Source organism: Podarcis cretensis (genome assembly GCF_951804945.1).
Source record: "Podarcis cretensis genome assembly, chromosome: 12".
Lineage (NCBI taxonomy): Eukaryota > Metazoa > Chordata > Lepidosauria > Squamata > Lacertidae > Podarcis > Podarcis cretensis.
The window spans coordinates 3,077,856-3,104,630 of NC_137181.1; the positions used below are offsets into that span (position 1 = coordinate 3,077,856).

The 26,775-nt window shown below is 48.9% G+C and overlaps 1 protein-coding gene across 1 annotated transcript in view; it reads right to left on the minus strand.

Moving 5' to 3' along the window:
• The window catches only part of PTPN23 (protein tyrosine phosphatase non-receptor type 23), a 55,425-nt gene extending 29,451 nt beyond the window's left edge, over positions 1-25,974 (minus strand). The window contains exons 1-9 of the mRNA XM_079996343.1: positions 25,818-25,974; positions 17,199-17,273; positions 15,105-15,232; positions 12,896-12,972; positions 8,921-8,970; positions 8,079-8,210; positions 6,530-6,610; positions 5,945-6,076; positions 3,541-3,588 (exon numbers count right to left, since the gene is read on the minus strand). Of these exons, the coding sequence (XP_079852469.1) occupies positions 3,541-3,588; positions 5,945-6,076; positions 6,530-6,610; positions 8,079-8,210; positions 8,921-8,970; positions 12,896-12,972; positions 15,105-15,232; positions 17,199-17,273; positions 25,818-25,901 (807 nt within the window). The 5' untranslated portion in view covers positions 25,902-25,974. The remainder of the gene's footprint in view (positions 1-3,540; positions 3,589-5,944; positions 6,077-6,529; positions 6,611-8,078; positions 8,211-8,920; positions 8,971-12,895; positions 12,973-15,104; positions 15,233-17,198; positions 17,274-25,817) is intronic.
• Between the last annotated feature and the right edge of the window lie 801 nt (positions 25,975-26,775).

Here is a 26,775-nt window from a genome sequence, read left to right on the forward strand (position 1 = left end):
GAAAACTTGCACGCGGGGAGTGCCGTAACAGAAGCTCATCTCATCACATGAAGCCCCACATGCAACCTGAAGTCCATTTGCAGGTCTTCCGCCACACCTGCCATGTGTGAGGAGTAGTGCCTTAGGTAGTCACAGACGTGGCGAGGGAACAGAAGAAGCTCCTTCTGGACTCATCCTGGCAAGGGCTTCAAAGGGAGGTCTGTGCCTGGGAGATAAGGTTGGGCTTCTCCCCTTCTAACCCCATCTCCCAACCACAGCTGTCCTTCAGTTATTGTAACATCAACAATACAAGGGCAAGGCTGAAGGTTTCGCTGTTTGGGACAAGCGACAGCTGTGGTCAATTAGAAGCCTGTATTACAAGACCAAGACATGAACAGGCAAGATGTTAAATTGTTCTTATATGCAACACCAGCGGCAAGAGTACTGTTAGCCCAGAAACGGAAGCGAGAAGAAATTCCGACGAAAGAAGAATGGCAGACGAAATTAATGGAGTATGCAGAACTGGACAAAATGACAGGAAGGATTCGAAACCTGCGGGACCAGAGATTTACAGAAGATTGGAAGAAGTATATGAATTACCGTATTTTTCGCCCCATAGGGCGCACCGGCCCATAAGGCACACCTAGTTTTTTGGGGGGGGGAAATAAAGAAAAAAAAAATATTTCCCCCCCAAGGCACAAGGCTGGGGCGGGGGAAGCCCGAGCTTCCCCCGACCCCAGCCCCCAGAACAGGCTGCTCTCCGCAAGCCGTGAGAGCTCTCCCGTGGCTTGCGCAGCGCTGCCTCTTATCCCAAAGCCCCGGCGCGCTGAGCAGTTGCTTCGGGTAGCTTCGGGATAAGAAGCAGCGCTGTGCAAGCCGTGGGAGCCCTCCCATGGCTTCCGCAGAGCTACCCGAAGCCCCGGCGCGACTGGTGAGCGAGCCGGGGCTTCGGGATAAGCGGCAGCGCTGCGCAAGCCGGGGGAGCCCGGGGGGAACTCCCGCAGCCTCCCAGGGCTTGCGGATAGCTTCAGCGAAAGCCTGCATTCGCCCCATAGGACGCACACACATTTCCCCTTCATTTCTGGAGGGGGGAAAGTGCGTCCTATACGGCGAAAAATACGGTATTTGAAGAGCAGCTGCAATCGACAAATTACGCTAGTAGGACTACAAGAAGTTTTGTGAGGAGAAATATACGAAGTGTTACAAAGTAGAAAAAGGTAGAGATATTGGTTATGAGTTTGAAATGTAATAGGGAAAATAAGAAATTCATACTAAGAGATTAGACTGGGAAATTTTCAGACAGGACTGATGGAAGTCAAAAAAATTGAATAAGATGTAAAGGTATGTTTAATTGTAGCCTTATTGGAGTTCACCGATTGGGTCTGCGTTGCTCCGGGACATAGGAAGGAAGTAAAAATGACATCGAGGTTGGTTCAAAGAAAGAGTTTATTCTGCTCTCCGGGTAGCAGAAGGCACTTGCGTGATCAAGTCCACAGAAAGTCCAAAGAAATGACAGGTTTCATGCAGTTTATATATCCTCCAGGCACCCTTCTCACTCCACCCCTAGGAGCCCAACCACGTCGGCCTACGTACGCAGGTTGACATCACATATGTTCCTGTTCTGGTACAGTGGTGCCCCGCAAGACGAACGCCTTGCAAGACGGAAAACCCGCTAGACGAAAGGGTTTTCCGTTTTGGAGGCGCTTCGCAAAACGAATTTCCCTATGGGCTTGCTTCGCAAAACGAAAATGTCTTGCGAGTTCCTGCGGGTTTTTCCCCCTTTCCCCCCTTTTCCTAAGCCGCTAAGCCGCTTAGCAGCTGATCCGCTGATAAGCCGCTGATCAGCTGATCCGCTGATCAGCTGATCCGCTAAAAGCCGCTAAACCACTAATACAGTGGTGCCCCGCAAGACGAACACCTCGCAAGACGGAAAACCCGCTAGACGAAAGGGTTTTCCGTTTTGGAGGCGCTTTGCTAAACAAATTTCTCTATGGGGTTGCTTCGCAAGACAAAAAAATCTTGCGAGTTCCCATGGGTTTTTTCCGCTTTCCCCCCGCTTTTCCTAAGCTGCTAAGCCGCTTAACAGCTGATCCGCTGATAAGCCGCTTCTCAGCTGATCGCTAAAAGCCGCTAAACCGCTAATAGCACTAATCCGCTAAGCTGTCAATGGGCTTGCTTCGCAAGACAAAAAAACCGCTATACGAAGAGCCTCACGGAACAGATTAATTTCGTCTTGCGAGGCACCACTGTACTCTCAACCATAAAAGGATCTTCCTTCCTCTACTTCTGACCATAAAAGGATCTTCCTCTTCCTACTCTTATCTGGGACGCAGAGGTCACCATTTCCGAGAACACACTCTGGCGTTATTCCCAGACGTGGGTCTGCGCGTCTTTGTGGTCAGCACATAAGATAAGGCACACACGCATCATCCCTGCTGTACTGGAACTTGGCAAGGTCACTCATTGCCGCCATGGACTGATAAGGGAGAGAGCTTTGTTCTTGTTATGGATTTACTCAACGACTAGAGTTTATGCATTTTAGCTAAGGAAAAATAGGAATTTTGGTGCAGTTTAAAACTGCCTGCACAGTCGGTTTTTGGGTTTTGGAAACCCATTCCTTCATAATTACTGTTGAAAATTGTATGTTAAAATCTAAAAAAATTATATATATATATATATATATATATATATATATATATATATATATATGAAGCCTGTATTACAAGTTGCAGCACCACGGAAAGCGCAAAACCTGCCCCGGCTTCTCTACCCCTCACCTATTGCAGAATCATGGAATTGTAGAGTCGGAAGACACCTCAAGGACATCTAGTCCAACCCTTGCAATGCAGGGACCACAGCTTAAAATCCCTGACACATGGCCAGCCAACCTCTGCTTAAAAGGTAAAGGGACCCCTGACCATTAGGTCCAGTCGTGACCGACTCTGGGGCTGCGGCGCTCATCTCTCTTTATTGGCCAAGGGAGCCGGTGTACAGCTTCCGGGTCATGTGGCCAGCAGGACTAAGCCACTTCTGGTGAACCAGAGCAGCGTATGGAAACGCCGTTTACCTTCCCGCTGGAGTGGTACCTATTTATCTACTTGCACTTTGTGCTTTTGGACTGCTAGGCTGGCAGGAGCAGGGACCGAGCAACGGGAGCTCACCCTGTCGCGGGGATTCGAACCGCTGACCTTCTGCTCAGCAAGTCCTAGGCTCTGTGGTTTAACCCACAGCGCCACCCGCGTCCCTTAACCTCTGCTTAAAGAACTCCGAAGAAGAAGAGCCCACCACTTTCCGAGGGAGCCAGTTCCACTGTCAAACGGCTCCTGCTGTCAATTCTTCAAAATATTGAGTCAGAATCCCCTTCCTGTAATTTGAAACTGCTGGTTCCGGTCCCACTCTCTGGAGCAGCGTGAAACAAGCTTGTTCCATCGCCCACATGACAGCCCTTCAGGTATTTGAAGATGGCTATCTTTTCACCTCCTATCATCCAGGAGATCTACCGCGGCAAGCAGTTTGTGAGTTCCCCACTCACCCCAGAACTTTGGAAGCAAACAGGCTTACCCTCTCGCCATACTTCTGCTGCTCCTCCGCCTGCTTCCCCATGTGCAACTGAAAGACAGAGAAGAATCACAGTTGTAGCAGCCAGCCAGACACAGCAGCCCTGGGTTGGTCCCAGGCACCACCTCACAATCCGGCATCGCCTCCATCCACCCCACAAACCCTCATCCCTCGAGCAGGAAGCAGAAATCAAAAGCTCAACCCACACACAAAACCCCATAGACAGAAGGGGCTGGGAGGAGCAGAGAGGCGAGTTCTTCCCATATAGCCTCATTCCTGTACTCCCATCCCAGTGAGGGTTGAGACGACAGAGCCAATAACAGCCTTCAGGTTCCAACACAAACCAAAGGATAATAATAATAATAATAATAATAATAATAATAATAATAATAATAATAATTTATTATTTATATCCCATCCATCTGGCTGGGCTTCCCCAGCCACTCTGGACAGCTTCCAACAAAGTATTAAAATACAGTAATGCATCAAATGTTAAAAGCTTCCCTAAACAGGGCGGCCTTCAGATGTCTTCTAAAAGTCAGAAAGTTGTTGTTCTCTTTGACATCTGGTGGGAGGGCATTCCACAGGGCGGGCGCCACCACCGAGAAGGCCCTCTGCCTGGTTCCCTGTAACTTGGCTTCTCACAGCGAGGGAACCGGCAGAAGGCCCTCGGAGCTGGACCTCAGTGTCCGGGCAGAACGATGGGGGTGGAGACGCTCCTTCAGGTATACTGGACCGAGGCCGTTTAGGGCTTTAAAGGTCAGCACCAACACTTTAAATTGTGCTCGGAAACGTACTGGGAGCCAATGTAGGTCTTTCAAGACCGGTGTTATGTGGTCTCGGCGGCCGCTCCCAGTCACCAGTCTAGCTGCCGCATTCTGGATTAGTTGTAGTTTCCGGATCACCTTCAAAGGTAGCCCCACATAGAGCGCATAGCAGTAGTCCAAGCGAGAGATAACCAGAGCATGCACCACTCTGGCAAGGCAGCCCGCGGGCAGGTAGAGTATGTTTATTTTCCACCTCTCCATTTTGTTTCTCTGGCCCTATATCTGCACAAACTTATCCCAAAATACAGACGTGCTTTTACACTTGCAAGACTGGATGTTTTGCCATCTGCGATACTTGAGGGTTGATTCCAAAAGATCCTGCCTGAGAAACGCCTTTGCCCCTGTGGTAGCACCGAAACAGTGGCACAGGTCCTCCTGTCTTGCACTCTCTACAAAGACCTGAGGAACGAGATCATCACCCCACTCGTACTAACCATCCCAGGGCGCTCAAGCACTGCCACGATGTCCGTTCTTCTATCAGATCAAAATGAGCAGATATCAGCAAAGGTTGCTAGGTTCATAGCAGGGGCAATCAGAATATGGGCAACTAACTGACGACTGATTCAGGACTTTGAAATGTGCTCTTATATCAAACTTCCTTTTCTGTGTTTACTGTATGTTTTACTGTTGCTATGGCCATTGGCTAATGCGAATAAAGTTTAATCTTATCCTATCTAACCAAGGGACGTGGGTGGCGCTGTGGGTTAAACCACAGAGCCTAGGACTTGCCGATCAGAAGGTTGGCGGTTCGAATCCCCGCAACGGGTCCCTGCTCGGTCCCTGCTCCTGCTACCTAGCAGTTCAAAATCACACCAGTGCAAGTAGATAAATAGGTACCGCTCTGGCAGGAAGGTAAACGGCATTTCCATGCGCTGTTCTGGTTTGCCAGAAGCACCTTAGTCATGCTGGTCACTGTTGGAATTCTGCCTCGGTCAGAGGGATGTGCCAGTCTTCCAGGCACCGGCAGATATTCCTTGGCGACCTCCCGGCTGCGCCACTCTGCTGATAAGCAGCCGAGGTCTCGGCGATTCTTCTCAGACTGTGAGAAAAACACACCGTTCTTCCTCTCTCCCCTTTGGTGTCCCCAGGGAGGGGAAAGAAGCAGACAGAAATCTATTTACATCTTTTATTCCTGTCTTTTACTTCAGTACAGAGAAAACATGTCTGCACTCAACAGCAGTTGGAATAAACTCCACCCATGTACTTCCAGTACAGGTCATATGACACACACACTGAGCTAACATCCGGTGCTCAATACAGAATGGACTGCCCCTTTGTTTCCATGGCAACAGTCACCCACATCCTGTTTGGCTTTCCAGCCACAAGCAGCTGACTGAGCTGCTAGAGCCTTTGCTTGCTGCTGCATTGCTGCTTTAGAATAACAGTCACATGACCCGGAAGCTGTACGCCGGCTCCCTTGGCCAGTTAAGCGAGATGAGCGCTGCAACGCCAGAGTCGGCCACAACTGGACCTAATGGTTAGGGGTCCCTTTACCTTTATCTAACCAAAGGATTAAGTGTGGGGAGGTCATGTTGGGTGAAGCCCAGCTCAGCAGAGCAGGGTCCCCCCAGGATACTTACATGGGCCACGGCAGCGAAATAGTAGATCTTCATCTGCACCAGCTTCTTCCAGTCTTTCTGAATCTTCCCCAGCAGGGAGGCTGTTTCAGAGTTCTCCAAAGCTCGACACGCTTCTTTGTAGTAATCCACCACCTTGGGAAGGGAATTTGGGGAGGGGTAGGAAAGGTTCTGAGTGATTGCTGCTTTAGACGCTGACAAATTTTCCCCACCGCAGGAGCCAAACTGACGGATGCGTATCACAAGAAAGGAGAACCCATCTGAACATTGGAATAACTTTCTAAAGGTAAGTGGACACTCTTTCACTGGAGGTTTTAATGCAGAATTTGGATGGCCATCTGTCAGGGATTCTTGAGCTGGGATTCCTGCATTGCAAGGGGTTGGGCTAGATGGCCTTTGGGGGTCTTGTCTGATTCTACAGCTCCATCGGGAAGGGCATGTGGGACAGCCCTGTCAAGCAAACCTAACTGCACAGCAAAAAAATGCACCTGGCTGCTTTAGAGGAAGTCCCTAACCTGTCCCAGCCTCAGGGGGAGGTCACTATTCAGGTACTAGTCACCCAAGTTCAAGGCTCCCCAAACTGCTCACCTGGGCGCTGATCCTGGCCACAAGGAAGCTCTTCCGGTTGTCCAGCATCGATTTCTCCAGAAGGCACTCCTGGGCCTGGCCCTTTAGACATGTAGGCGACGAAGAAATAAATAATAAGAATACATTTTTATTTATATGCTGCCCTTCCCGGTTCAGAAAACCGGGCTCAGGGGAGGTAACAACAAATTTAAAACACTTAATTGATGCAACAAAAAACATCATAAAATACAGTATAAGGCGTGAATAACTACAAATTCAAAAATCAAAAATCAATTTAGGGGGGAAATCCATCCAATAAACATTAGATGATCACCAGGGCTAGCTGGCTAAATTAGTCCTATTTGGGCCAGCGAGGAGACCAGGGGAGAATTAGCTGTGGGGTCTCAGAGTGGGTAATCTTCATAAAAAGGGGAGGGGGAGGGAAGGTAGGGGAATAAAAGCTCAGGCTAAGTTCAAATTGAAAGCCAGGCGGAATAGCTCAGTCTTACAGGCCCTGCAGAAGGAAGTTCAATCCTGCAGGGCCCTGGTCTCCTGGGACAGAGCATTCCACCAGGTCGGAGCCATCACTGAGAAGGCCCTGGCCCTGGCGGAGGATAATCTGACTTCCTTAGGGCCAGGGGCCTCTAAACTATGGTTATTCATGGACCTTAAGGTCCTCTGCGGGGCATACAAGATGCTTTCAGTTACAGTGTTCTATAGCCTTGGACGCAAGGCTGCAGGTAACCTCAAGAGAGCAGTCCACTGCAGCTACTGTCGCATGAGCGGAGATCACCTCTAGGAAGCACGTTTTAAAATTGGCCAGCCCGTTTAGAACAATGAGTCGCTCTGCCCTGCCCTCTGCTTTGGAAATACAGGGAGGAGAGCTGTCTGTGGCCACTAGCCACCATGGCTCGGCTCTACACTCCAGAAACTGGAGGCAGTAAGTGCTTCTGGGTACCAGTTAGTGGAGGCCACAGGAGGGGAGAAAGAGGGTCTTGTGTTCGAATCCTGCTTGCTGGTTTCCTATTAGGGCTTCTGGTTGGCCACTGCAAGTGGACTAGTGGAAACGATGCCTTATGATTAATGGCTAAGGGAGGTGGGCATGTTTAGCCTGGAGAAGAGGAGGTTAAGGGGTGATATGATAGCCATGTTCAAATATATAAAAGGATGTCACATAGAGGAGGGAGAAAGGTTGTTTTCTGCTGCTCCAGAGAAGCGGACACGGAGCAATGGCTCCAAACTACAAGAAAGAAGATTCCACCTAAACATTAGGAAGAACTTCCTGACAGTAAGAGCTGTTTGACAGTGGAATTTGCTGCCAAGGAGTGTGGTGGAGTCTCCTTCTTTGGAGGTCTTTAAGCAGAGGCTTGACAACCATATGTCAGGAGTGCTCTGATGGTGTTTCCTGCTTGGCAGGGGGTTGGACTCGATGGCCCTGGTGGTCTCTTCCAACTCTTCTATGATTCTATGATTCTAGTTGGCCCTTTGACTCCCCTTCTGTTCTCAGCACCTTCGCCAAGGGGCAGACCAGGCCAGAGGGACTTCCCCTCACCCCACCCCCAGATCTTACCAGCATGAGGTTGATATTGAGGTTAAGGATCTGATGGCTCATATCTACGCTGTAGGAATGAGGGAAGTGGTCCCGGAGATAAGCAAACGCCCCCGCCGCACACTGGAAATGGGTGCAGGAGACCTTCATGCCCTGCAAGACAGAATGGGGTTTTTTTTTGGGTGGGGGGAAGAGAGTTGCATTTTCAACAAGTACAGCTAGAAGACCCCCAGGGAAGATCAACCCAAACGCACACAGACTGAATTTCTCTCTCAAAAAAAAACAACCATATACAGTGGTACCAGTGAGTTTTTTCGTCTTGCGATTTTTTCGCCTTGCGAAGCACGGATTTTGGAAAAGCTCCAAAAATGACCAAAGTCTTCAAAAACCTCAAAAAAGGCTACCTGAATGCACGGTTTTAAGAAAAAGGAAACAAACTTGCAAGACAAAGGAAACAAACTTGCAAGACGTTTTCGTCTTGCGAAGCAAGCCCATAGGGAAATTCGTCTTGCGAAGCAACTCAAAAAATGAAAAACTTTTTCGTCTTGCGAGTTTTTCACCTTACGAGGCATTCGTCTTGCGAGGTACCACTGTATACCGTTTGCTTGTAGAAAACTCAAAGCGGTTTACAAAAAAGGCGAAACAACAAAAAAGGCGAAACAATCAATTACCATACATAAATAAGCAAATAAATGCACTGCCACATGCAGCGGGCTCATAGGAAGCAACCCTGCTGACGATGGTGAGAATTTTAACTAAGCTCTTTAAAAAACCGATTTTTTTAAAGCCCCAAAATACTAATTGGAGGTGCCTTTGATGCTATTAACATGGCGAGGAGGGGAACTGAAAGCCCAAAGCCTTACCTCCTCGGATACCCTTTTGTCCATTGCTCCGAGCATGGAATGCAATGCGCCTGGAGGAGGAGAGAGGGAAAGGGTGAGTGGCGGCATCGTCCAATAGGCAGCGGCTCCCCAGGCGTTCTCCCCCTGCCTGCTACTATGAAGAGTATTTTATTATTCATCTGAACAGCCGAAAAGCCGTAACAGAGCAAGATACATCCAACAGAATAAAAACACTTTGCCTTGTTAACATGGTTATTGAAACTAGGCATTCTGCCCAATAAAAATTTGTTTCCCTGAAGAATTTAACTCAATGTTCCTCCTCAAAACTGTGGTCTGAAAGGCGAAAGAGGCCATCCTTCCAGTAATTTCAGGGAACCAGTCCCCCAATGAAAATTGACCAAGTACACAGTTGCTCTGACGGTTGAGAGATTTACCGTATTTTTTGCTCTATAAGACTCACTTTTCCCCTCCTAAAAAGTAAGGGGAAATGTGTGTGCGTCTTATGGAGCGAATACAGGCTGCACAGCTATCCCAGAAGCCAGAACAGCAAGAGGGATTGCTGCTTTCACTGCGCAGCGATCCCTCTTGCTGTTCTGGCTTCTGAGATTCAGGATATTTTTTTTCTTGTTTTCCTCCTCCAAAAACTAGGTGCTTCTTGTGGTCTGGTGCCTCTTATAGAGTGAAAAATACAGTAAATCTTGGAACGAGGCTGCTCTCAAGCCCTTGCAGTCTGGGCCAAGGAGCTGGGAACAGAGACACCCCTTTTCAGAACAGACTCCTTAGCCAATCATCCCCTTCAGGCAGACATGGCAAGAGGTAGCTGCTTCTTGTACCCTCCTCCCACCAGGCTATTCCCACTGCAGGAGATGAGCGAGATGACATGCCCACGATCTGCCGCAGCCAGGAAGAACAGGGCCTCTATTGTCTCCCAGAGCTACACAAAAAGCTCCCTAAAACCCAGCTCAGACTTTTCCCAGCAATAATAATAATAATAATAATAATAATAATAATTTATTGTTTGTACCCCGCCACATGACCCGGAAGTGTCTTCGGACAGCGCTAGCTCCCGGCCTCTTAAGCGAGATGAGCGCGCAACCCTAGAGTCGGACACGACTGGCCCGTACGGGCAGGGGTACCTTTACCTTTTTGCCCCGCCCATCTGGCTGGGTTTCCCCAGCCACTCTGGGCGGCTTCCACAGAGACCAAAAATACACTAAAATGTCACACATTAAAAACTTCCCTGAACAGGGCTGCCTTAAGATGTCTTCTGAATGTCAGGTAGTTGTTTATCGTTTTGACATCTGGTGGGAGGGCATTCCACAAGGCGGGTGCCACTACCGAGAAGGCCCTGTGCCTGGTTCCCTGTAGCTTTGCTTCTCACAGAGAGGGAACCGCCAGAAGGCCCTCGGTGCTGGATCTCAGTGTCCGGGCAGAACGATGGGGGTGGAGACGCTCCTTCAGGTATACAGGACCGAGGCCGTTTAGGGCTTTAAAGGTCAACACCAACACTTTGAATTGTGCTCGGAAACGTGGCAAGGCCAGAAAAGCACACGGGTGTCCAGCAGTGGCTGCTTCTAAATATTTTGGTGCCTCTCCCCACCCTGTTAGATGAGAGTCTCAAAGTATTGCCATTTACATTTCTAACCTGCCCAGTCGTAGAAGGTTCAGTGCAGGCAACAAGAAAAAACACAGAAACATGTGAAGATACTCGTTGAAGCAGCGTTTGCCAACCTCGCGCCTGTTGGGATACTGCCAGAAAGACGGGAGCATCAGGCAGGCCCCCAGCTGGCTCCAGCCACCGGCCGGCAGCCGGTCTCTCTTGGAACAGCATCAAACAGCGACACGAGCCTCAGATACATTTAGAGACTTGTACACGCTCTGTCAGCAGAATGTGTCAATCACCTCACAGCAGAAGAGGCGGACAGAGAGATGTGCAAACATAATGTACAGCATTTTATTCAGCATAGTTCTGGAACAAACATGTCTGCTTCCCTTCGTCTCCAGCAAAACAGCAGTAACACAAAAGCTATACACAAATGGAAGTTCCCAGCGAGTGCTGGAAGTAAACAGGCATGTGACACACAACAGTCTTGCCTGTACCTTTTTAAGGTGGAACAGAACTATATCCTAACAGGGCCCTCCAGATCTTCTGGACCACGACTTCCAAGGGTGGCTGGGGCTGAGGGGAGCTGCGGTCGAAAATGTCTGGAATGCACCAGCTTGGCAAAAGGCTGCAAAAGGCTGGTTACAGACAGGCCAGCGCAAAGCAGCCATCTTCCAGGAAGCAATGCAACGTGGACCGTCAGAGGAGGAGGCTCAGGCAGTAGGAAAGCACTGGTGCAACTGTGGGTTCTGAAGGTCATGTTTTTTTAGCCTGCACTACTCTTCAACCAGGTGAGGGTTTTGTGTGAGGTGAGGAATGTCAGAATTGCACAGAAATCCAAAGCAAATCAGAAAACGATCGAGCTGCGACAAGGAGATCACTGCATTAGACACCACAATGTGGCTTCTTAGAGCAGAGCAACATCCACCCCCCCCCCAAAAAAAACCATCCTTATATTTTAACTTGCCTTAACAGTCAGCCAAAGATTGTGGTCACCCTGATTTCAGTGCTTCCAAAGCTTAGCACAAGGTCAGAAATGAGCCCATCTTTCATTTGGGGCTGGGACAGGTGGCCGCCTGGATAAAATATTTGCTGACCACTGGCAAGTGGTCTTCTGAGAAACACAGAAGCGTGCACCGATTCTGAGCTATGGCAAGCCATGTTTTGCAGCCGGAGGAGCTGCTCTCTGGCCTGCACAAATAGTGTAAATTAAACACAGAGAGTTCCCCTCCAACCACTGGAAATGCCCTTAATATTCTCAGCTTCCACCCTACGCCGCTCACACTTTTTGAACCAGTCTCTGCAGACAAAAGGACACAGCGCTGAACCACAATTCCTGTGCTAGTCGCACAAAACCTAGCATAGATGCTGCAGCATGGGGGGGGCTGACGTGCTCCAGAGGTCCTAAGAGAAAGGTGCAGCCAAGCACCCATAAATCCACTTACCAAAGGGTAAGAACGCATTCCAGCTCACTGGCAAGGGGGGCACCCCAACACCCTCCCACTTTCACTGCTGTTAGGAGAGTAAGTCACAGCAAATTTTTCCCTTTCTTCCAAGCCCTCTCCACGTGCCAGAGGACTTGGGGAATGACAAGGGAAGCCAGAGGCAGTGACGAAAAGAGGCTCGCTACTAGCTCCTGCCTCTCTTTGAGAGTAATTTCATTAAAGCAGCCATCGCTAGCCCCGTAACAGCTGTGCTAGCTAGGGCTCATGGGTGTTGTAGTCCAAAACATCTGGAAGGCACCTGCTTGGGGGGAAGGCTGAGGCAGAGAACGCAGAAGCAGCCTAGACTCATGGATGCAAAGGCAGACAAGGCTGTCGCCACATCAGCCAAGAAAGACTTGCCGATTATTTGCCAGCAAAACATCCTTGGCTGCTGCTGTGAATATACTTTTTGTTGGAATGATCCTTTAGTCATTCCTGTTGGGATATTGATGTTCCGTTCCACCTTAAAAGGAACAGACATGATTGTTGCATGTCACATGACTGTTTACTCTCCAGCACAGCTTGCTGGGAACTTCCGTTTGTGTATAGCTTTTGCTTATGCTTCCTGCTCTTCGACACGAAAGAGAGCAAACATGTTTTCTTTGTCCTGAACTAAGCTGAATAAACTGCTTGTAAATATGCTTTACATATGCCTCTGTCCACCACTTCTGTTGCATGTTATTCACTCTGCTGGTTAAGGCATGCTCAAGTTTCTGAAGACTTCAGAAGCTGTGAGTCACTGTTTGATGGTGTTCGTCCGGCTGCCGGCCAGTGGGCTGGAGCCAGCTGGGGGCCTACGAAATGCCCCCGTTCCCTTGGACGCATCCCAACAATTCCTCCCCTGAAGCCCCTTTCGCCTCCTGGAAACAGAGATGCAGTTGCAGGTCCAGCTGGCCGAACGGTCCTTACCCAGATTATACAGGATGCAGGCCTGCTCGTATTTGATGTCCTCGTGCGTCACCGTCTTGCCGGAGAAGATCTCGGTCCTGCAAACAGAGGGGGCCATTGTGGGGGCTGAGCGGAACGTGTCCCAATGCATGGGCCTTTTTTCCAGCAAAGCGCCCAATTGGGGCACTGAACAGGTGCCCAGAGGCCCAGCCCAACAAAACACCCTCCTGCTTGGGGTGTCGGCTAGAGTCGGCAGTGCTTCTGAACACCAGTTCCTGGAAGCCACAAGAGAGGAGAGTGGATCTTGTGCTCGGGTACCGCATGTGAGTTTTCCACAGGCATCTAGTTGGCTCATAAAAGGGCCACATCTCCTGCGTGAACACAACTCAGAGCTGCTGTGCTTGCCAGCTACCCGGAGGAGGTATAAGAAAATATGCTGCTTCGTCTCCCAGCCACCACCGATTCCCATTTCTGCTAAAAGCATCCCCACTTCCCAAATCTCTGCAGTTGATCCCTATCACTTCTCAAATCTCCTTCAAGCTCCTAGTCCAGACAGAGGCTGGTTTCCCCACTCCTGTCTTTAAGACTGCTACCTTGCTAGCTTATTCTTTTCAACAGCCTCCTTATCTCCAGCCATTCACTCATTCTCCCCCTCCTGAAACCCCAGTTATCCTGCAAACTCTTTCATGAATCTCAACAGGTTGATTTCCCCCAAGCTGTCTGTCGCCAAACAAGAATGTCACAGCTTGAGAAGAACCCTGCTAGATCAGGCGATTGGCCCTCTACAATACAATAATCTTTATTGTCATTGTCCCATACAGAACAACGAAATTGAAAAAATCTACATCAGACATTCAAAAACCCACAAGCCTGCTATCCCAGCCTGGTTAGCCCCCTAAAATCTCTGGTACCCTATAATTAAATACAATATACTCCCATAGAGACTACCTTACACTGCGTTTAAAACCAAAATTGCATTTGGATAGAAACTGTTTCTCAGGCAGCTAGTCCTGGTCTTTATAACCCTGGACCTTCTTCCAGAAGGCAGAAGCTGAAAGAGAACATTTCCGGGGTGCGCACTATCCTTACGGCACCTGGAAGCGTAGAATTGATCCAAGGTGGGAAGAGTGCACCCAATTATTCTCTTCGCAGTCTTTACAACCCTGGACAGCATTGTTTTTCCCCTAACCATGCAGCTCCCAAACCACACACACAGACCATACGATAATACACTCTCAACAGTACAATGGTAAAAAGCCATCAGCAGGTCCTTTGAGAGATAATTTTCCCGGAGGATTCTCAGAAAATATAACCTCTGCTGTGCTCTCTTCATCAGGTCTTTGCTGTTCTCTCCCTAGGTTAAGTCATCTCTCAGCTCCATTTCCAGAAATCGAAACACCGAGACCTGTTCCACGCACTTCCCCTCAATAATGAGTCCAGCATCCTCTTCTCACAGTGGCCAATCAGATGCCTGTGAGGAACCCCAAGCAGGATTCGAACACAAGAGCAACTCTCCGCTTCTGCAGTATCCAGAAACTGGAACCGAGGAGAATTACAGTGGTACCTCAGGTTACATACACTTCAGGTTACATACGCCGCTAACCCAGAAATAGTGCTTCAGGTTAAGAACTTTGCTTCAGGATGAGAACAGAAATTGTGCTCCGGCAGCGCAGAGGCAGCAGGAGGTCCCATTAGCTGAAGTGGTCCTTCAGGTTAAGAACAGTTTCAGGTTAAGTGCAGACCTCTGGAACGAATTAAGTACTTAACCCGAGGTACCGCTGTACTGCCTCTAACCATGGAGGTGGGGCATAACCAACAAGCTTTCCAGGTCCTCGATTTCTGCTATTGCTTCATTACTCTGCACCCTTCCCCCCTCCCCTTTGGGCTCCCCTTCCAAAAGAGAAAGAAATACCCAGAGGAGAGAACGTGCTACGTTTCAGGGAGCGCCCAAGTTGCACAGCAGTGTTGGGTCTCCGGCTGCTGTTGTGAACTACAACTCCCATCATCCCTTGCCAGCAGGACCAGTGGTCAGGGAAGATGGGAGTTGTAATCCAACAGCAGCTGGAGAGCCAGGTTTGAGAAACACTGCGGTGGAGGGTCCCCTCCGTGGTCCATGCGCAGAGCGGGAGGAGCCCCAACCCCACTTGCTCCAGTTTTGGCATAACCTCAAAGCCAGCTCTGCTGAGCGGCAAGGCTCAGCCATCGCCTCTCCCCCCTGCAGCTGGCTCACCAGGTAATGGGGACGGCTGCTTCATGCTCTGCTCCCATCGGGATGCGGCTCTGCAGGTAGTGCAGCTGCCCAAAGTACTTGCGCAGGATACTGCAGCCTTCGAAGTCCCTGGGCACGTTGACGGCGTTCTGGGAGGGGAGAGGAAAGGGACAGGAGTCGGGTTGAGGGCTCTGGACAGCAGGCTGTGCTGAGGTCACAAGATAACTGCCGATAGTGACCACTATCCCTTCGGGAAGCATGATCACATTTCAAAAATAAAAACCACGCGCACACAGTGCAAAGCTCTGCCTGGGAAGCACAACCCTGATGGAAATGTCCTACTGTATGAGCACCTCAGTGGCTAAAAATTCCCATGAAAATGCCTTCAAACTGAGTTCACCTCAAGGCAGCTTCAGAGCTGCCTTGGACTAAATAACAGCAACAATAATGTAATATTATTATATAATACATATATAAAATATAATAATATAATATTATTAAAAAGGTAAAGGTACCCCTGCCCGTACGGGCCAGTCTTGACAGACTCTGGGGTTGTGCGCCCATCTCACTTAAGAGGCCAGGGGCCAGCGCTGTCCGGAGACACTTCCGGGTCACGTGGCCAGCGTGACATCGCTGCTCTGGCGAGCCAGAGCCGCACACGGAAACGCCGTTTACCTTCCCGCTGGTAAGCGGTCCCTATTTATCTACTTGCACCTGGAGGTGCTTTCGAACTGCTAGGTTGTCAGGCGCTGGGACCGAGCAGCGGGAGCGCACCCCGCCGCAGGGATTCGAACCGCCGACCTTTCGATCGGCAAGCCCTAGGCGCTGAGGCTTTAACCCACAGCGCCACCTGCGTCCCTACATAATATTATTAACCACACCTATAATAATAATTGCTCGGTCCCTGCTCCTGCCAACCTAGCAGTTCGAACGCACGTCAAAGTGCCTCCGGCAGGAAGGCAAATGGCGTTTCCATGCGCCGCTCTGGTTTCACCAGAAGCAGCTTAGTCATGCTGGCCACATGACCCAGAAAAACTGTCTGTGGACAAACGCCGGCTCCCTCAGCCAGTAAAGCGAGATGAGAGTCGCAACCCCAGAGTCATTTGCGGCTGGACTTAACTGTCAGGGGTCCTTTACCTTTACTTTTATAATAATAATAATAATTTTATTATTTGTACTGTGCCCATATGGCTGAGTTGCCCAGCCACTCTGGGTGGCTTCCAATGTAATAAAAACTCAGCAAACTTTAAAAACTTCCCTAAACAGGGCTGCCTTCAGATGTCTTCTAAAAGTCATATAGTTGTTTACTTCCTTGACATCTGATGGGAGGGCGTTCCACAGGGAGGGTGCCACTACCGAGAAGGCCCCCTGCCCGGTTCCCTGTACCCTCACAGCGAGGGAACCGCCAGAAGGCCTTCAGAGCTGGACCTCAGTGTCCGGGCTGAATGATGGGGGTAGGGACGCTCCTTCAGGTACACTGGGCCAAGGCCGTTTAGGGCTTTAATGGCCAGCACCAGCACTTTGAACTGTGCTTGAAAATTTACTGGGAACTCATGAGGTCCTTCTTGATGTGCCATGAAAGTTCTGGAGGATAGCAAAATGAGAACGGGGCCTTTTCTGTGGTGGCTCCCTGCTTGTGGAATGCATTCCCCAGGGAGTTTCCCCTGGCACCATCATTACATATCTTTAGGCACTAAGGAAAAACATTTCTCTTTTTCTCCAGGCCTTCAGCTTTTAACTATCTGTGGCCTCTTTGAGAGGGTGGGATGTTCTAATCCAGCCTTTTAAAAATAAGACTGCCTTTCAGAGTTTTCTTTGTCCTGTGGATTTTTTTGTTGTTGTTTTTGTGAGTTGTTCTGTGTTACCTTGGTAAAAAAAGTGACTAATAAATTCAATAAACAACAACTCAGAAGAAAAGTGGCATGTAAGTATTTTAAAAGAAAGGAAGTTAAAGCAAGACTGCCTCCCCAATCTGTTTTTCTCTGCCTCAGTTTCCCCTCTTACGGACTCCTGAAGGTCCTGGTGGGCAGCACTGCATCATGTGAACCAAGTAAACCCACGTCACCATCATGGAGAGGAAGAGGAGGGTTGGAGCAGAACCACATATGTCCTCACCTGCCTCAGCTGCTCCAGTTTCTTCAACTCTTCATTGTAGTTCTCTGGATTTTCACCATAGTTCTTCAGGACAAACTAGAATATTGGGGAGGGAAGGAAATGCACCCATTTATTCATCGAACATATAAGAATAAGACGAAGAAGAGGAATAACAATATTTTATTTATATCCCGCCCTCCCCAGCTGAAGCAGGGTCGGCTAACAACAATAAAAGTAACACAGCATTCTAAAATCCATTCATTCTAAAATCAATTCAAAATCAATTTCATGGCAACCATTGGGCTAGAGTTCTGTGAGAATTACAGAAGGAGAGAGGGGGTCAGACTGTGCCCTGGCCAAAGGCCTGGTGTTACAGCTCTGTCTTGCAGGCCTTGTGGAAAGATGTCAAGTCCCGCAGGGCCCGAGTCTCTTGGGACAGAGCATTCCACCAGATCGGGGCCACAGCTGAAAAGGCCCTGGCTCTGGTTGAGGCCAGCCTAACCTCCCTGTGGCCTGAGACATCCAATATGTTTTTGTTTGAAGATCATAAGGTCCTCCATGGGACATACCGGGAGAGGCGGTCCCGTAGGTACAAGGGTCCTAGGCCGTATAGGGCTTTAAAGGTTAAAACCAGCACCTTAAACCTGATCCTTTACTCCACCAGGAGTCAGTGCAGCTGGGTGAATGTGATCTCTAAGCCGTTTATATAAAATTAATACCAACAACGTTCATTAAAATTTTCTAAAGCAGAACAAGATGAAAGCAAGATTAAGGAACAGAAAACAACTGCATATTAGAAACGCAACGAAGCAGTGTACAAAACAAAAATCTGGCACCTGAAAATTGAAGGACAGGAAATATCTGGGTAAGTTTGAGAGGTGTTTCAAGCTATGGCTACCTGAGGCCAAGGGTATTGAAGCACCCAAGGGTGACGAGGGTATTCCAGAGCTGCCATCACCAAGAAGGCCCTGCCTCTCCTTTATCACTAGGTGGCTCTCCTAAACCCAGGCCTGGAGCACCTCAAGATAATCAGCTGCGTTCAAGACAGGGCTACTATATATCCGGAATTTGCCAAACATAGCAGCGACTTGGCCATTGTAAACAGCGTCCGGGTGGAAAATCGCTGAAATGTCTGGAGAAACCTGGACATATGGTAACCCATTTCAGAAGTGTATATTTTGGCGAATTTCCTTAAAAATAGGGCAAAACTTCCTCTCTCCTTTTGGAGATTTTGCTCAACAACTCCCCCCCCCCCAAAAAAAAAAGCTCAACAGCTTTTGTGTCCTGATTTTCACTTTTTGAAATATTGCAACCCTAGTTCAAGAGTCACTGGAAGGACAGATCCTGAAGCTGAGGCTCCAAGACTTTGGCCACCACATGAGAAGAGAAGACTCCCTGGAAAAGACCCTGATGTTGGGAAAGATGGAGGGCACAAGGAGAAGGGGACGACGGAGGACGAGATGGTGGGACAGTGTTCTCGAAGCTACCAGCATGAGTCTGACCAAACTGCGGGAGGCAGTGGAAGACAGGAGTGCCTGGCGTGCTCTGGTCCAGGGGGTCACCAAGAGTCGGACACGACTAAATGACTAAACAACAACAAAGTTCAAGAGTGTCTGCAGCTGACCTGTCACTACCCTCTCAATCACTTTGCTGAAAAGGCGTCTCAATGGTACTTGACATACAAAGTGATGGCCTGCCTGACTCCCAACTGGAAGAGTTCCACAGGATGAGACCCACAATACAGAACGTAGCATGGCTCCTGGTGGATATGAGCCAAAAGGATGAGCAAGTCTTCCAGCTTTCTTTCCTCATGGGACTCCACCAGAAGAGAGACCTCGGTCCCCACTTATAACCAGCTTCCCTCCACAGAAAGCCACAGTGGTGTGGTGGTTAGAGCATCGGGCAAGGGCATGGGTAAGCAACCTAAGGCCCTGGGGCCGGATCTGGCCCAATCGCCTTCTAAATCTGGCCTGCGGATGGTCCGGGAAGCAGCGTGTTTTTACATGAGTAGAATGTGTGCTTTTATTTAAAATGCATCTCTGGGTTATTTGTGGGGCACAGGAATTCGTTCATTATTATTATTTTTTTCAAAATATAGCCCGGCCCCCCACAAGGTCTGAGGGACAGTGGACCGACCCCCTGCTGATAAAGTTTGCTGACCCCTGGGCTAGGGACTGGGAGACTAGGGTTCAAATCCCTATGTGAAGTGCCCTAAAATACATACCTGGACTTGTTTTGATTAATGTCTGCAGGAGACTTTATGGATATTTAAGTTATAATTAGAAAAATCTTAATAACTATTCATAAAGGACACAGTTTATAAGAAGTAAATAAGGAGTCCAGATACAGGATAAAGGAAGTCTTTTATGTGGTTGTTTGTATTGTTGTATGTTATGTTCACATTTAATGTGTATTGGGGGGGGGTTGTGTTATGTTGTAAATTAAATTCCAATAAAATCAATCAATCAATCAATCAATCAAATCCCCATGTGACGCTCACTGGGTGTGCCCTTGGGCCAGTCACTCATCCTCAGCCTAGCCTACCTCACGGGGCTGTTGTGGGGATAAACTGAGATGGGGGGAGAAATATGTGTGCCGCTTAGAGCTCCTTGCAGAAAAGGTGAGATACAAATGTAAAATGAATAAAATCCAATCTACAGCTCTTGTTCTCATAGCCATTTACCGTCCTCACAAGCTTCCCGGAGACCGTTCCCTGCTCTGTCAACACCAGATCCCAACAGGTCAGGCCAGATAAGCCACATTCTTTGCTCCCGGGAACAGGTGTACTGCAGCCCAGAAAAGAGGCCTCATCATGTTATAAAGAAAAGAACCAACTCAGGCGTCCAGGGAAGCTGCCTGCCTTACGCAGGACCTTTGATTTGCAATGAACTTTATCCTGACCGCCACCGAGTAAAAAAAATCCCTCTTACACCCTTTTCACAGCTGGGAAAATCAAGGCCGGAAGAAAGTCACTGTGATCCACAGCCAAGGGAGATTTGCATGTGGATATAATATAAATAAGGGATGCGGGTGGTGCTGTGGGTTAAACCACAGAGCCTAGGACTTGTCGATCAGAAGGTCGGTGGTTCGAATCCCCACGACGGGGTGAGCTCCTGTTGCTCGGTCCCTGCTCCTGCCAACCTAGCAGTTCGAAAGCACGTCAAAGTACAAGTAGATAAATAGGTACCGCTCTGGTGGGAAGGTAAATGGCATTTCCGTGCGCTGCTCTGGTTCGCCAGAAGCGGCTTAGTCATGCTGGCCACATGACCCAGAAGCTGTACGCCGGCTCCCTCGGCCAATAAAGCGAGATGAGCGCCGCAACCCCAAAGTCGGCCACGACTGGACCTAATGATCAGGGGTCCCTTTACCTTTTTATAATATAAATATAAATAGAGACCCATTATACAAACATCCTGGTCTCAACAGCGGCCAGCCAAGAAACCACTCTCCCCTCTCAAGTACAAAGCAGGTAGCCGTGTTGGTCTGCCGTAGTCAAAATAAAAAAAAATTCCTTCCAGTAGCACCTTGGAGACCAACTAAGTTGGTTATTAAATGGGTCGCGGGTGGCGCTGTGGGTTAAACAACTGAGCCTTGGGCTTGCTGATCGGAAGGTCGTTGGTTCGAATCCCTGCGACGGGGTGAGCTCCCATTGCTCAGGCCCTGCTCCTGCCCACCTAGCAGTTCGACAGCACATCAAAGTGCAAGTAGATAAATAGGTACCGCTCTGGTGGGAAGGTAAACAGCATTTCCGTGCGCTACTCTGGTTCTCCAGAAGCGGCTTAGTCATGCTGGCCACATGACCCGGAAGCTGTACGCTGGCTCCCTCGGCCAATAAAGCGAGATGAGCGCCACAACCCCAGAGTCGGTCACAACTGGAGCTAATGGTCAGGGGTCCCTTTACCTTTAAGTTTGTTATTGGTACGAGCTTTCCCATCACCCTTCTGAGTAATACGCCTCTCCACCATCTCACTATATATAAGGGTCTGGTGACTTCTGTTTCAGTGTATCTGTGTACATGCACATGAAAGCTCATACCAGTAACAAACTTAGTTGGTCTCTAAGGTGCTACCGGAAGGAATTTTTTTATTTTGTTTTATGTAAGTACAGTGGTACCTCGGGTAACATATGCTTCAGGTTACATACGCTTCAGGTTATAGACTCCGCTAACCCAGAAATAGTGCTTCAGGTTAAGAACTTTGCTTCAGGATGAGAAGAGAAATCGTGCAGCAGCGGAGCAGCAGCAGGCGGCCACATCAGCTAAAGTGGTGCTTCAGGTTAAGAACAGTTTCAGGTTAAGAACAGACCTCCAGAACGAATTAAGTTCTTAACCCGAGGTACCACTGTACAAAGCATTTTCCTGGCTCAGAGACTTTGCACCCTGTATGATCTCTGCCTCCTATGCGCATGCATGCACACACAGTCATTTTCTATAGAGAGAAACAGGAACGGCAAGACCAGCCATCAGCGGACTATGACTCAGCCCCTTTCCTTCTGAGCAGAAGCGACGTCACAGGCAGATCCAGGCAACACGGCCCATCAGAGATGCCTGGGGAATTTTACTGCTTGAAGCTGTTTTTCAATTATTGCTTTTATTACAGTGCAACTTCTGGGGACGCTGCGTTAGGAGCTTTCCAAGGGTAGGAAATAAGTATAAACACATGAGAAATTACCAAGAACGCTCCTGATTTAATACAGTGGTACCCCGGGTTACATACGCTTCAGGTTACATGCGCTTCAGGTTACAGACCCCGCTAACCCAGAAATAGTACCTCGGGTTAAGAACTTTGCTTCAGGATGAGAACAGAAATCGTGCGGCGGCGGCGGCAGCAGGAGGCCCCATTAGCTAAAGTGGTGCTTCAGGTTAAGAACAGTTTTAGGTTAAGAATGGACCTCCGGAACGAATTAAGTACTTAACCCGAGGTACCACTGTACAGTGAAGGTAATGTAACTTTTGGGTTGCGAACGTGGCAAACCCGGAAGTGTATATTTCTGGGTTTCATCACGCACGCTTGTGCTGCGATAGGTGTGGGTTTTTTCCCCATAGCATGGATATAAGAATAGCAACCAAGCAGCTACAAAAGGCATTGCATTTGGAGATGCCCAAAAGCAAAAGTAGGAAACCTTACCGAATAGACTCTGACTAGATAGCAGGTAAGAAGAACAGGAAGGAATTAATTGGGTATTTTGCTTGTACTTCCTTGTCCCACAGGATCCACAACATTTCCCAATTACTGGTGCCATTTTTACATTACAGGATGCTTGACTGTTATTTGAATGACTTTGGAGGGCACCACATAAATCTCTTAACTGCTTCAGATTTTCCCAAAGAATCTTGGGGTTACTATCAGACTGCAGCCCATTTTCCAAAAAGAAGGGCGATATTCATTTCATAGCATTTATAGGCCACTTGACTGTAGAAAACCTCAAAGTGGTCCTTGATGCCAATATCCTTAATAATGGCAAGCAGAAAGTGCTCTCTCTCTCTCTCTCTCCCACTTGTATGACTTTTGCCTGGCTACGTCACCCTCCATTTTATTTTACTATATTGATGGCCCGCAATCCTATTTGCTCAACAATTGGTGACTGACTAGCAGTCAAGCCTATTATTATTATTTTATTAAATTTGTATTCTGCCCTATAACCTCCGGTTATTACAAATACACCTTACACGGCTCACTATTGATCTTGAAGTCAGCAGTACATCAACATCGAGAGACTTGAGACATTTTGGAGAACACTTGCTAAGAGTCACTCTGTCAGAACCTAAGGCACCCATTGTGGGTTCCTTTTTAAAATTCTTTTCCCCAAGCACAAGGTGCTGCTTCCATGGCACAAGAGCGGGCACCCCCAAACTCGGCCCTCCAGATGTTTTGAGACTACACTTCCCATTATCCCTGACCACCGGCCCTGTTAGCTATGGATCATGGGAGTTGTAGTCCCAAAACATCTGTAGGGCCAAGTTTGGGGATGCCTGCGCAATAGAGTTCATCCATTTAATGAACTTCTGCTCCCTAGGATTACAACTCCCATCAGCCCCAGCAGGCATAACTATAGTCCCAAACATCTGGAAGGCAGTAGGTCAGGGGAGGCTGGCCCAAGGGCTACCTGCATCAGGCCACTGCCAACTTGAAGAGGCTACAAGGGGTACAAGATTAATAATTGGATGTGGCAAGGAAAGTGTATGTGACAGAGCAACTGAATATAATTTGGATTTAGGCAGATATGGAGACAAAGAGAATGGCAGGCGTGAAGTGTGCTAAGTCATTCATTGGGGGCAGAAGAGCAGCCCAATTAAAGAGACTGAGCCAGGAGTTCAGAAGATGAGATTGTTTGTCGAGACTAAAGGCCCTAAATACACCCACATTTTCTCCCACACTCTCAGTCATCACCCGTCACGCCTCGCAACCTTCCCTCCTATTCCAACGAACCTTCCCATTTGATGTATTTTTAATTTTTGTTGGAGGCTGCCCAGAGTGGCTGGGGAAACCCAGCCAGATGGGCAGGGTACAAATAATGAATTATTATTATTATTATTATTATTATTATTATTGCCCAAACTGCACTTCAAGCCCTGCTCCCAATTCCTTGACCCTGATTTCTCAAGAACGCTCTTCACTGATCAACCATCACATCAAGGGAGCACACTCAGTTCCTTCATTTAGGTCAGAAACCCCTTAGCCCAGCGAATATCAGGTTTTGAGATTGCACTCGTCAACTTACTGCTCCCCAAACCATCGCCAACCGCCTGCTCCATAACAGCACGCAGAGAGGTCCCCACATGCAAGCAATAAACGAACAACAATAACAATAAGCCCCACCTTCATATGCTCAGGGCTCCACATCAAGAAAATACCGTATCTTTTGCTCTATAAGACCCACTTTTTCCCTCCTAAAAAGTAAGGGGGAATGTGTGTGCGTCTTATGGAGCGCATGCAGGCTGCGCAGCTCTCCCAGAAGCCAGAACAGCAAGAGGGATCGCTGCTTTCGCTGCACAGCGATCCCTCTTCTGTTCTGGCTTCTGGGATTCAGAATATTTTTTGTTCTTGTTTTCCTTCTCCAAAAACAAGGTGCGTCTTATGGCCTGGTGCGTCTTATAGAGCGAAAAATACGGTGCTAAGCCTCCTCCCCAGAACCATACCTTAGCACTTGAGGGGTATGTTTTTTAAGACCCACCAAATAACTGGGAGTTGTTCTGAACCTTCCCCCCCCTTTTGGTGCTGTGTTGCTAACCCACGCTGGGATCTTCAGCTTGAAGGCTTCTCAAAGGGTGTGGCAGGGGAGGAAGATCCAAGGGCAATCCAGGAAACTGTTAAAACATTGCACTGTAGTACAGTATAATATATAATCATATTTTGAGAATGATAATATAACGTATAATTATACCTTGGGAAAGATTTGTGCCGCTTGTGCATTGCTCTATGCTTCCTGGATGTCCCAGGATCATGTTCTAAAGTAGTTGTGTTCTATGTTATAAATCAAGCACCGCTCAGAGTCTCCCCCCCCACCCGTTTTCCAATATGTTCCTTATCTATTTAAAAAAAAAAATCGGCAAGCAAAATTGTTGGTTCGAAAGTGTGAAAGTGTGGCACCAGAGCAGGGGGAAAGGTTTGAAAAACACTAGACATTATTATTATTATGCCTGCCCCTACCTCATACCCCCTAGGCCTTTGCTTCTTCCCCACCCGCCCCCACCAGGCTAATAATAATAATAATACAGTGGTGCCTCACAAGACGAAATTAATCCGTTCCGTGAGGCTCTTCGTCTAGCGGTTTTTTCGTCTTGCGAAGCAAGCCCATTGACAGCTTAGCGGATTAGCGCTATTAGCGGTTTAGCGACTTTTAGCGGATCAGCTGATAAGCGGCTTAGAGCTTAGGAAAAGGGGGGGGAGGGAAAAAACCCCGCAGGAACTCGCAAGACATTTTCGTCTTGCGAAGCAAGCCCATAGGGAAATTTGTTTTGCGAAGCGCCTCCAAAACGGAAAACCCTTTCGTCTAGCGGGTTTTCCGTCTTGCGAGGCGTTTGTCTTGCGGGGCACCACTGCAATGCTGTCTGCCCCTCCCCCTTAGGCCTCTGCCCCTCCCCTTCCCCACTAGGCTAATAGTAATAATAATAATAATAATAATAATGCTGTCTGCCTCTCCCCCTCCCCCCTAGTCCTCTGCCCCTCCCCTCCCCCATTGAGATAATAATAATAATAATAATAATAATAATAATAATAATACTGTCTGCCCCTCCCCCTTATGCCTCTGCCCCTCCCCCACTGGGATAATAATAATAATAATAATAATAATAATAATAATAGTGCTGTCTGCCCCCCCTAGTCCTCTGCCCCTCCCCTCCCCCATTGGAATAATAATAATAATGCTGTCTAGCCCTCCCCCCTCCCCCTTAGGCCTCTGCCCCTCCCCCACTGGGATAATAATAATAATAATAATAATAATAGTGCTGTCTGCCCCCCCTAGTCCTCTGCCCCTCCCCTCCCCCATTGGAATAATAATAATAATGCTGTCTAGCCCTCCCCCCTCCCCCTTAGGCCTCTGCCCCTCCCCCACTGGGATAATAATAATAATAATAATAATAGTAATAATTCTGCAATAGTGCCCCCCCTGCCCCTGCCCCTCCCCCCGCGCGCCTCCCACCTTCTTGACGGCCTGGTGGAAGCCGAAGTCTCCGGCCTCCTTGAGGTCCAGCCAGATCATGGGCATGCGGGGCACGGCCTCCATCCCGCCGGCCTCGCCTCGCAGCGCCAGCCGGGCCCCTGCCAGGAGGCCCAAGCCCAGCCCGGCCCGACACGCAGGAGCAGGAGGAAGACGAAGCAGCTGAGGGGGCTCCTCCGGCCCGGCCCGACTTCCGGCGCCCCGCCCACTCCCCGCCGGAAGCCGCGGCGCCTGACGGGAAACGGAGTTCCCGCTCCCGGGGACGCGGCCCGCGAAAGGCGCTCGGTGGACTACGACTCCCAGAAGCCCCGGCCGCCGGCCGCTCTTGCTCGGGGCTGATGGGAGTTGTAGTTCGGCAAGCACTGAAGGGAGCGCAGGTCTTGAGGGAGCGCATCTGGATGTGCGCAGAATTCCTGCATTGCAGGGAGGTTGGACTAAAAATTCAGTGTTTCCCAACCTTGGGCCTCCAGCTGTTTTTGAACTACAACTCCCATCATCCCTGACTAGCGAGACCAGTGGCAAGGGATGATGGGAATTGTAGTTCAAAAACAGCTGGAGGCCCAAGGTTGGGAAACACTGGACTAAATGACCCTCAGGGGTGCCTTTCTGTGATTCCACACCCTATTTTCCTTTTTTTTTTTACCCCCCATGGTAATCTTTATTAGTTTTATAAGTACAGTGGCACCTGAGGTTACAGACGCTTCAGGTTACAGACTCCACTAACTCAGAAATTGTGCTTCAGGTTAAGAACTTTGCTTCAGGATAGGAACAGAAATCATGCTCCGGCAGCGCAGCGGCAGCAGGAGGCCCCATTAGCTAAAGTGGTGCTTCAGGTTAAGAACGGTTTCAGGTTAAGTACGGACCTCCGGAACAAATTAAGTACTTAACCTGAGGTGCCATTGTACATGAACGCGGGTGGCGCTGTGGGTTAAACCACGGA